Here is a 12010-nt window from a genome sequence, read left to right as displayed (position 1 = left end):
GGGTGGTGTTGGCCTTTTCTTCAAGTAACTAGTGATAAGATAAGAGGAAATGGGTTTAAGTTGTGCCAGGGAAGGTTTAGATCGGACATTAAGAAAAACTTCTTTATTGAGAGAGTGGTGAGGTGTTGGAATAGGCTGCCCAGGGAGGTGGTAGAGTCACCATCCCTGGAGGCATTCAAGAAAGCTGTAGTTGAGGTGCTGCAGGATATAGTTTAGCAGTTACAGTAGATGGGTTGTGGTTGGGCTGGATGATCTTAAAGGTCTTTTCCAGCCTTCATGATTCTATGACAAGATGCTACCTTATCACAATGTATAAGCAGTACTACAGGGCATAGTTTTATTATCTCTACACTTATGTAAATTAGTAGCAAGGATATAAGCAGACCTTGCTAATAAGTTTTTAGACCCTGTAATATCACTGTAATATTTGATCAATTTCTGTATGAGAATATACCAAGAGTAGTCAAACTCCCTGGGAGATATTGTAGACTTCTTGTTTAATCCTCTTAGAAAAGTGTGCCTTGAATGACATACACTGAAAAAGTACAGGGTGTGTGTGTGTGGTGGTTGATGGCAAAAGGAAATGGTTGGTTTAATTAAGCTGTAGAGGAAATGCTACATAGGCAATAATTATCAAGTTCTGGAACAACTACTCATCAGGTAAATTCTTGACTGTGACTCAGTCTGTCAAATGAAAGGAATTAGGATGATGAAAGATGATATGTTTCCCTAGAGAGGTACCAATCACAAACTAATCGCAGTATCCTGGGAAGCACCTAGCCAAGCAGAAATTAAATCTTTGCTGGACTTTCCAATTACACAGTTCTAGTCCAGATGTTCATATTGCTGAAATATCTTTATTTCAGAGGGAAAATAATGACACGAAACACCACCATCATGTGATATGTACTGGCTGTGACAGTTGCTGTCAGGAGCCAGGAGAAACATTCTGTTCTGTAATATCTAGGATGTGGGTCCTGCTGTCTCGGGAGGCAAGTGGGGCAGAAGAAAGTTAGTAGCTTTGTTTTTCTGGAAATCTTTTCAAATGTACTCAATGCTCACCTAACCAGACAACCTTAAATTTTTTATAAGCCTTCAGATAGCTTGATGAAAATCTACCCTTTGCTTTCTGTCAGGATTCCTCCCCCATGAGCAGTATAAGAAGGGTGGGCTGACAAGAGAACAGGAAAGAGAGAGAGGCATTTATGCAAGGACTGGAGAAGACACAGTGTGTACTGGCAAACTTAGGCCACCACTAAACTCACTGGTGCCTGTTTCATTAAATAAACTCGGAGCCAGTGGTACTGTAACCTATGTAGGTTTTTTGTGTGCTCATTTGGCTACATTAGAATAGGCAAACAGAGAAAACCCAAGTGCTAGTGCTCTGAATTAAAGGTTCAGAGTGAGCCTTAGTTCTTGCTTCATTTTAATGGAAGAAACTCCCCAAATATGGTGGAATCCTTTGTGTCTTAGAGAGTGCTAGTAGGAAAGAAATAATCCAAGTAGTGTAGATTTTGATGATAACAAGAAGAAATATCCCTTTTGAACTTAGTCAGTGGGAGCAGCAGTCCATAATTTGATGTTCTTGGGCTTCTGTTCATATTATTCAGGTTAATAGTTTTTCAACTATGCTCTCCTAAGCATAGTTTGGTCACTCTGTACAGGCAGGTCCCTGATACCTGATGGCTTTGTTACCTTTTTGACAAAGCCACAGCAAAATCTAGCAATTGGAAGTGTTTATTTAGGGGAATTAATTGAATGAAATATAATTTTCTTAGCTGCAGGATTGTCAAGTGTGGCTGTGGAGGTGGAGACGCGAGCACTGCTTGAAATTTCTGGGACTCACACCAGCCACGGGAAAGGTGCAATGGCTTTCTGGGCTGAGACATCTCTCACAACCCCAGTGTTTGAAAGTTGGATTTTTTTCAAGGCTTTGTGGAGAAGAGTTTATTATAGAATAGAATTGAATTAACCAGGTTGGAAGAGACCTTTGAGATCATTGAGTCCAACCTATCGCCCAACACTATCTAATCAGCTACACCATGGCACCAAGGACCCCATCCAGTCTCTTCCTAAACACCTCCAGTGATGGTGACTCCACCACCTCCCTGGGCAGCCCATTCCAATGGCAAATCACTCTTTCTATGAAGAACTTCTTCCAAACAGCCTAAACCTCCCCTGGTGCATCTTGAAACTGTGTCCTCTTGTTCTGGTGCTGGCCACCCAGGAGAAGAGACCAACCCCCACCTGAGCGAGCGAGTCATTCGCCATTGGAATGGGCTGCCCAGGGAGGTGGTGGAGTCACCGTCCCTGGAGGTGTTCAAGGGGAGATTGGACATGGCACTTGGTGCCATGGTCTAGTCGTGAGGTCTGTTGGGACAGGTTGGACTTGATGATCCTTGGGGTCTCTTCCAACCTTGGTTATACTGTGATACTGTGATACTGTCTACAAACTCCCTTCAGGTAGTTGTAGAGAGCAATAAGGTCACCCCTGAGCCTCCTCTTCTCCAGGCTAAGCAACCCCAGCTCCCTCAGCCTCTCTAGTTGATTAGGTGGTGTTGGATGATGGGTTGGACACAATGATCTTGAAGGTCTCTTCCAACCTGGTCTGGTCTATTCTATTCTATTCTATTCTATTCTATTCTATTCTATTCTATTCTATTCTATTATATTCTATTCTATTCTATTCTATTCTATTCTATTCTATTCTATTCTATTCTATTCCTCATAGGGCTTGTGCTCCAAACCCCTCCCCAGCTTTGTTGCCCTTCTCTGGACACATTCCAGCAACTCAACATCTTTCCTAAACTGAGGGTCCCAGAACTGGACACAGTACTCAAGGTGTGGCCTAACCAGTGCTGAGTACAGGGGGAGAATGACCTCCTTGATTTTCTTGCTGAAAACACACCTGCACCTCTGCACTATGATGATTTCATATGCCAAGACTTCCAAATGCTGTTGGTGGAATCAAGAAATAACTTCATCCTTTCACACTAGGCTGGATGTGTTCTTTTGATGTTTTGTTTGGTTTTTTTTTTTCTCTGTACATTATTTTCTGAGTTTCTCTGAAGACTCAGAAAAGGCTTATCTCCATTGATGAGCAAACCGGATTATGCTTTCAGGAAGTACGGATACATTTTTCTATTTATTTTTTTATTTGAAGATGCCTGAGTGGTCATATTCATACATTAAGAGTGTTTTGGCTTCAGGAGAGTGCTGTCTTCCAGACAAAATGACAGTGATTTTGATGTCTTTTGCCTTTCCTGCATAGTCTGCCTGTTGGAAACACGAGGATGTGTTATCAGCCCATCGCCGTTACGTGGTCCCTGGGCACTGCTATACTCTGGTTTCCCCTGTCACATATAGTTGTTCTTAGTAACCTGAAATGAAGAGGGCAAGGGAAAGGGCTTAGTATATGAGTATTTCACTTTAGTATTGTGGCCTGTAATACATAGGGAGTGACTGGATATATGACTGGATGATTGCCTTGTCCTGACTGGATTCAAGATCTGCTAGTCTCCAGTAAAGATTTATAGAGATTTTTTTATTATTATTTTTTTTCTTCTTCTCCACACTACATACTGCCTTCTAGAAGACCTTGTTTTCTAGGAGAGGGAAGAGGCACTGTATTGAGCTTTTCTGACTCCCTGTGACCTTTCTTCCTGGATGTTGTACCAACTTTATCCATCTGTTAGCCCTAGGTGTCTCCCCTGGATGCTCTCTTGTGGCTCTTTTCTGTATTTTCTTTATTAAGTGTGACTGGAAACTCTGCCATTTGTGGGATTTGGAGCATTGCAATGTGCTGTGATAGTGCTTCTTGAAAGTGCTGTGCAGGTTTATATCACACAAGATACTTTTTAATTTTATAAGACATTCTAACTCACATTTTGAAGCTTGGGAAAAAAATCTCTTTTTGTCCTTATGCTCAGCATGATTTTATTGACATCACTTCCAAGAGCTGACCTTTTGCATGCTGACAAAGTAATAAGAAATTTGCAAAATTAAGGATCCACAAATTAAAAAGTAAAGGAGAATTGAAAGTAACAGTAATGGCAATTAATATGCAATAAAAACTTTTCCACTTTTAGATGTTTAAAGATTTTCTACTAATTGTAGTCTCTTTAAACAGATAGATAAACCTCTTTGAATGAATTGTAGTATAATGGATTATCAATTTACATCTCCAAATAAATTATTAGTAAGTTAGTCCTCTAACACATAATCTAGATCATCAGAGTTGTGACCTACCCCTGTTAATTCATGACTGCACTTACTTGATCAGCCTTGATTGTGTCCTAAGCAACAGAGACAGATATTCAATTTTCTATACCTAGCAGTTACATTACTTAGCCCTTTATACTTTGCATAATGTAATTGCAGTAATGGACCCATTTTAAAAACAAAACTCTGACAGTTTGCTATGAAGATGTTTTATGTAACCTTTAACTACTGAATTGGAACTTCAGTGAGCAATCAGTTTGAGCTGTGTCAGCACACTGATGTAAAACCCAGTACTGCCAGGGATCAGGAGTAACATTAGGCCAGGTCATGATACAACAAATGCCATTCCTAGGAGGGTCACTCCGTCATTTAATCACTGGAGACTTGGTCCTACTAGGGGGGAGGCAGGGGAAGAGGGAAAAACAGCCACTGAAGATCTGTTCCTGTACAATAAAATTCACATACTTCAGCAGTAATGGTAAATAACTGGGATAATCAAGGTACAAATATGCAGTGTATAAATGACTGTGTGGGGTGATGAATCATCAAAGGGCTCTGATAACAAATACATGTATGGCTTCAGTGATCACCCTTCATCATGCAATGTTCCTCTTCAAGAAACTGATTATCTATTAATACCACTCACATCACTCTCTCAGCTCCATTTTCCTTTTTGCCCTGAGCTGTGTTGCAGGCAGTCATAGCTCCCATGGCATGACCTGAGATACCTCTTCTGTGTCCTCTCAGTAGCTGTCTGTATTCCATATTGTTTCAGCATCCTCCACCTTTTACTTCTGTGTGCTTTTCTGGTTCTTTTCTGTTTCGTTGGTTTGTTTCTCTTTTGCTGGTGGGTTTTTTTTCCCCATCTGATTTTTTTTTCCTTTCCTTTGATGTGTGTGATATCCAAGAGTCCTACAGGTGGGTTTAGAATATTCTTGCAGCTGATTCAATCTTTTCATTTTGAAATGCAGTTATCTTTAAGGAAATGTATGTAGCTCTATAAGCAAAGTACTAACAATTTTAAAAATCATTGTTGCTTTCCTTTTTATTTCCCGAAGCTGTGTGTGTATTTGAAGGCAGAACCTACTTTGAAGGACAAAGAGAAACTGTGTATTCAAGCTCAGGGGATTGCATTTTGTTTGAGTGCAAGGTAAGAATACTGTTGATGGATAAAAAAATCTCTTGCATGTTAGAAATATCAAAGGCCCACTGAAAGAAGCTGTTGAAATACAGACAGGGCTACCTTAGGAAGTGGCAACAGAAAAGTCATCTAACGAGGGCTGTGTTTATTTTGTCATCCCAAATTTCACTTCAAGTTTTGGAAGTAAATTTACTTTGCATAGCTGCAAGCTTTGATTACAGAGATTGACAATCAAGCTACATTCTTTCTTTCTTAGGCATTTGCTCTCTCATCAGTAATAAAAGGCGGGAAACTGCCTTATGTTTCCATTGACACATGTACAGTGTTACTGTTCAGAATTATGTGCTTAAGGTAGTGGAAGTGCGTGGATGCAATGAGGGTGTGATTTTGAATTCAACACAATTGTTAGTGGAAAAACTGGATGACAAAGAAGAGAAAGAGCTGGCATACCAGGTGTCTGGTTGTATTTCTGATTGGGTGTGGTGGTTGTTTTCATTTTTAAACAAGACGTGCCTGACACTGAGTCTGCGTGAAGCAGGCACAAATGCCCTTTAAGGGCAAAATAGTCTCCAGAGACAGCTGCAGGTTAAGAGCTGCACAAACTGCTGTAGTGGGTTCTGTGTTGCCTCTCCGGGGAGGGATGAGGAAGAATTCCCTCCAGTACGAGAGATGCATGCTGAAAAGTTGAAGACCCTAGCACATATTTCTAGGGCAGGGAAAGAGAGGGGAGCAGCTCTTCTGGTCACATTGCTGTCACACAAAACATTTTCACACAGTTATGAAAAAAAAAAAAAGTGGTTTACAAAACAGAACTGGAAATCATTGTCTTCCTGCTGTTAGTCTGTGTGAGTTTAATTCCTGGAGTAAGGTGCTTTGAAACCCTTTTGAGAAAGGAAAAGAGAAGCTGCCTGGAAATAATTTTGGATTCAGTCTTACATTTTTCAGGCCTGAGCTCACATTTTCAACATCACACCTGTGACATAAATGCTGTGATTAGTTAATAGATATATAATTAACAAGCATCAAAACTTGTGTGATGTTGCTTCATGTTTCTTGCAGCTGGCAAGCATGCTACTGTGTGAACAAAATGCCTCTGTTGGCTGTGCAAGTCTGTGTTTTGTTGATTATACTTGTTAGCTGGTGGGCTGCCTGACTATTCTGGTAGAAAGAAATATTAAGCAGCAACTTTGGCTGATTCAAATGCTGCTTTTTCAAGGACCAAAGTACACAGAGTTTCTGCTGACCCGCCTGGTGAATGACAATTCCAAGCAGAAAATTCACGCACTATGAACTGTGTTGGTCAGTTAGGAAGTCTGTTTTATTACTACCAAAGTTTGCACAAAGGGATATCATTAATGACTCTAGCTGAAGACAGACTTAATAAGAATGGCACAAGTACTGATTTCATGCTTCAAGGCTTCTGATTGCAACTTCTTTGTCTGCATGTAATTCTAAACATAATTTTCTGTTTTGTTTGGCTGCTGCAGTTGTGCCTGCTCTAGGCACACAGCTCTCTGTTTGAGCATTATAAAACAAGTGAATGAAAAATACTCATCCAGATCAGAATTTGTAAAGCATTAACTGCTCTAATTGATATTATTTCTATCAGCAGGCTTTTTTTGCTTCATTTTGTGCAATTGCTGGGTTTTGCTTGTGCTGCTGTGTTTGTCGTTTCAAATGGATTTTGAAGGTACCGGGAGTTTGGCATAGGCAGTACATTATAATGCTAAAACTCCACTAAAGTTATAATTTATATTTAGTTTCTTTTTTTCTCACACAATATTAATAAATTGCCTCGACTTAACAGGGCCACAAAATGCAGCGTATTCCAAAAGACAGCTGTGCAGCTTTGAATTGTCCAGAGTCTCAGCAGATTCCCTTATCTCACAGTTGCTGCAAAATCTGTAAAGGTAAGGTAACAGCTGGATATATACCACCTCAGTGTTATTTTCCATTTTTATAGGTTATATAGACTTTTTTCTTATGATTGTGAACAAGGCACTCCTGCATAGTGATCCCTATACATCTTGGGAAGCTGAAGTGCTCTGTGTCTTGAGTCTGCTCTTTTGATCTGGATTAATACCAGTGTCTTCAAAGCTTTTCACAATTGTCCTCAAGTGGCCATGTCTGTTTCTTCTGTGGCTAAATAATGATAAATTGATACCTGGCATGAAAGAAGATGTTAGACTCTTGGGTTGATTTTAGGTATACTTCAGTGAAAAGAGCAGAGCTATACTTGTTTCTGTGCTACTCAGCATAAACACAAAGGATACAATTAGTGATATCAATCAAAGAGATAAGAAAGTAGAAGAAAAGAACTTCAGAAACATTGATAGATCACAGAATTATTGAATTGTTAGGGTTGGAAGGGACCCCAAGGATCATCCAGTTCCAAACCCCCTGCCATGGGCATGGACACCTCACACTAGATCAGGCTGCCCAGAGCCCCATCCTGCCTGGCTTTAAAATCCTCCAGGTATGAAGCTTCCACTACCTCCCTGGCCAACCTGTTCACCTCCCTTGTGGTGAAGAACCTTTCCCTAACATCCAATCTGAATCTACCACCTCCCCGCGCAGCACATTCCAATGGGCAATCACTCTCTTTGTGAAGAATTTCTTCCTAACATCCAGTCTGAACCTCCCCTGGTGCAGCTTGAGCTGTGTCCTCTTGTTCTGGTGCTGGTTGCCTGGGAGAAGAGACCAGCCCCTGGCTGTCTACAACCTCCCTTCAGGTAGTTGTAGAGAGCAATAAGGTCTCCCCTCTGTTAGGTATTGAAATTGTGTAAGCTTCAAGTCTTTTACTGCAACCACTTGAATTCAGCCTAATAAAGGATGATTTAATAGTGTTCATTAACAGAGTTGCATTAGGTTTCATGACAGCAAACAATAGGAACTGAAAAAAACAACACTCTGAGTTGAAAGGTTTGGCCAGATTTTTTTCAACCTGGAAATGAACTTCAGAATCAACAAAAATCCTCAAAATCCTTCAAAAAATTCCTCACACAGAGGAAAAATAGAACGGGAATAAAATTAAAATAGAGATGGCCCAAAAATGAGATTCTAAACCCAAATTTCTCTGAAATAGAAAGGATGATGCAATCAGGGATGAGTATTCAGTCAGCAGAGCTTGAAAGGAAGAGATAAGGGGAAGAGAAAGGCAAAACAAGCCAGTGTTAATCAAAGACTTTCCGTTAGATGTGGAAAGATTAAAAAAAAATACCTCTGGGAAGAAAAAGCACTAGGAAAGGAGTAATACCACCAGTAAATGAACTACTGAGTGGCTAAGCTGAGTGTCTTTTATAGGTGTCCAAACAAACACAAAATCAACACAAATAGCAAAACCCAGTGAACAATAACAACAACGACAACAACAAAGTAAGGAAAATACATAATTAAGAAGTGTCCTGTAAGAGTGCTTAATGATGACAAGGAGACAGTCAGGGGATTTAAGCAACCTTTCTATCCATCTGCCTTAGATCAATTCCATAACCTGAAATTGAATCAAAGACCTAGAGACAGTCTGTTCTTGTGGCCTTTACTACTCCTTTCATCTGTTTTGTGCTTGGTACAATTTATTTTTCTATCTCTCATGGACAATAGAAAGGTATTCTTTGACCTAACTGAGAAAAAAAATAAGACTGCCTTTGACAGGGTTGTTTTATAATCCCTGGATTCTTTTTAACCCTCAATGGTATTTGCTTCTGTACAGGCCATGACTTTTGCTCTGAAGGACATAACTGCATGGAGCATTCTGTCTGCCGAAACCTAGATGACAGAGCTGTCTGTAGCTGCCGAGATGGCTTCCGCGCTCTTCGAGAGGACAATGCCTACTGTGAAGGTAATACCTTGGATAGATGCTGAGCTGTGTTGTAGAAATTACTCTGTTGATTCTTAAGTTGTCAAAGGGATAGGCCTAATAAAAGCAATTAATTAGATATGCAGCATATTAATCAGCTAAAATAATTAACTCTCCAGTACAGTTCTTTAAATAAAATAAAATAAAATAAAATAAAAAAGACATCAGTGTTAAAAGTAGTAAGTTAGTATGGCTGATTCATGAATTAGAAACATGACACCATAGGAAAGTTTTGTTGGGTTATTTTTTTTGGTTGATGTTTTCTTCTGGGTTTTTGTTTGGTTGGTTTGGTTTGTGTGTTTGGGTTATTTTTTTGTCTGGTTGGTTCGGTTTTTTTCTCCTACTACTCAGATTTCAGGCAACCTAAAAGTAACCATTTGAATAGCATATTGCTATAACATCTAGTTTCTCTTTTCACTGCTGCCTCTTCCCATTTCCTCTCCCCAGGAAGTAAATACGATAGAGTAGATACTAGTGTTGTTAATCAGAATGAGTAAGGGTTTATTATTTGAGCTGTTCTTTTGGTACCAGTGAGCAACAAACAAACAGAATGAAATATGGAAGCAAAACATAATCAGAAGAGAAGCCACTATAATTTTTGTCTTTTTAATGTATCAGCAAGAGCCAAACTCCTCTGTACACTCTTAACTTTTGTACTGACTGTTCATCTTCCTTATGAAAACCCCAGTTCTGCAAACATATACTACTAGTGTACTAGCAGGCAGTTCTCATGATAATGGCTGTGGGTTGGCAGCAGAATGGCCTTTGACTATCAAGCAGTTTCATTTAGATTTAGCCTTCTAAATTGAAAGTTGAGTAGAGTCTAAGGTCCTTTGCAGTCCCACCTAATACCTGGATTGTTCTCTGGTGATGCACAATTAAATGGAATGAATCAAGGCCTTTTAAGAGACTGTTCCTTTGGCTGAACTCTCCAGAATTTAATGCCTACAGCTTACTTGAGTTAATAGCTACATTAACATCAGTAGGAATGCTCATCTGTAGATCGAGAGAATTTGTGGCTGTTTTCAACAAAGGAGCATGTAATTAATATAGCTTTGCATACCTCTGTACTTGATGTTTATGATAAGCCTTCTGATGAAAGCCTGTTTTCAGGAATAGAACCAAAAGTCATGCAGAAAGCAATCGCTTGCTCCCTGTGTCCCAGTAGGCATCTTGACATCAGGACCTTCTCTATAGCTTGTTCTGTGTTACAGCATCAGCCACATTTTATCACACAATTCTCTGGAGACTGCTGAGGCTTAGGCTGGGGATCTGTATTTCCAGGAACACATCAGCCATTTCCTCTTTGAGGAGGTTACCACAGCCAGTGGAATTATGGTGAAATCGCATATGCAAAAAACAAGCAAAGCAAAACAAAACAGAACACAAACCAAACCCAACAACAAACCCAAAAAACCCAACAGAAGCTTTTTTTTGGTCAGCATTGGTAGTGAAATGTTTAGGTAAGGACACAGTAAATTATTATAAATGAGACTGATGCATTCATACTGTAAGTGGATTTACCAGTTTGTGCAGTATCTGTATTCAATATGATGATGATTTTTTTTTTTGAGATTTCTTAACCTGATTGCTTCTGGATGGGCAAATGACCTTGTTTCTGGGTGATAATCATCAATCTGCTTAAGTGCTTTCAAAACCTTGCATAAGTGAATAAAAGGCTGGGGCATATTGTTTACATGACAATAATAATAATTTTATGTATTACTATGTTTAGATGCATTAAATTCTCTCTTAAATATGTGGACGATTTAAGGTTTGATCCAGGAACTGCTGCTGACATTGAAGACAGCAGGAGTAAGTCCCATTAGGAAGATGTGCCCACATGAGCAAAGCTCATGAGATTGGGTTTCTGCCAGATGAGGTTCTTCCAGCCAAGAGCATAGCTGACTTGGCAGGCAAAACAGCCTGGCTTTGCTGCTAGTTTTGTACTGTAGCTTCAGTGTAGGCATTGCACTATGTGCGCTTGGTACTTGGCCTTAGCTGGCCATCCCTGGCTGACCATGCAGGTCATATGGTGGAAGGAGGGGAAAGATGGTTACATATTTAAATGTGGAAATTGCTTTTGTGGATGAGGAGGAGTAGAGAACTGAAATTCCCATGTTTCTTCAGAGATGTGCTTTTAGTGTTGTATCCCTTTCCCAGCCCAAAGGTCTCTTTGAACACTGATTTCTTATTTATTTATTTTTAAATCATAGTTTTTATTATATTTGGAAAGAGACTCTTACCTTCATATTATTGAACAGTGTAATAGCAAAGGGCACAATAACAATAGTGTAACACCAAATCTTTTCAGATTCCCATCCCTCATCTTAAAAGGTTGAAATGATCCCAGCCTCTCTTTCTGAGCACATACACTTTCTTCACTCTGCCATTATTGTGTCTTTAATTGCAAGGAAAGCCAGGTGTAGAAACGTTGAGTTAACACAAAGCCTCTCAGAGCAGGATTGTTATAATGGCTGCAGCTGTTTCTGTGTTCGCACTTCGCAAACTTCCAATAAAGTGTAAAATTGGATGTCATTGATTCTGTGTTGGAGCCAAAGTTCACTAAGTGCAATCCTGATTTGTGCCTTGACACTGTCTAAATTCAAAGAATAAACAGAAGGAATGAAGTTCCCATTGGTGGAACTTCTCCTTAAGGCAGAAGAACGAAAAAAAAAGAAAATAAAAATCCAAAAGTTGTTTTAGTGTAGCTCTGGAAAAGCTACATAAATTTCAGCTTAATGATGTAAGAGTCTGACTTCTCTCCTAGAAACAACTGGGGCTTTCCCCAT

The 12010-nt window shown here is 39.7% G+C and overlaps 1 protein-coding gene across 2 annotated transcripts in view; it reads left to right on the top strand.

Annotated features, from left to right (window-relative positions):
- NELL2 (neural EGFL like 2) overlaps positions 1-12010 on the top strand; it is a 159672-nt gene that overhangs the window by 59849 nt on the left and 87813 nt on the right. For both annotated transcript variants that reach the window (XM_054178040.1, XM_054178039.1), the window contains exons 10-12: positions 5280-5371; positions 7170-7272; positions 9072-9200. In XM_054178040.1, the coding sequence (XP_054034015.1) occupies positions 5280-5371; positions 7170-7272; positions 9072-9200 (324 nt within the window). The remainder of the gene's footprint in view (positions 1-5279; positions 5372-7169; positions 7273-9071; positions 9201-12010) is intronic.

This window comes from Dryobates pubescens, chromosome Z (assembly GCF_014839835.1).
Source record: "Dryobates pubescens isolate bDryPub1 chromosome Z, bDryPub1.pri, whole genome shotgun sequence".
Classification (NCBI taxonomy): Eukaryota; Metazoa; Chordata; class Aves; order Piciformes; family Picidae; genus Dryobates; species Dryobates pubescens.
This window is presented reverse-complemented; position numbering and strand designations above follow the sequence as displayed.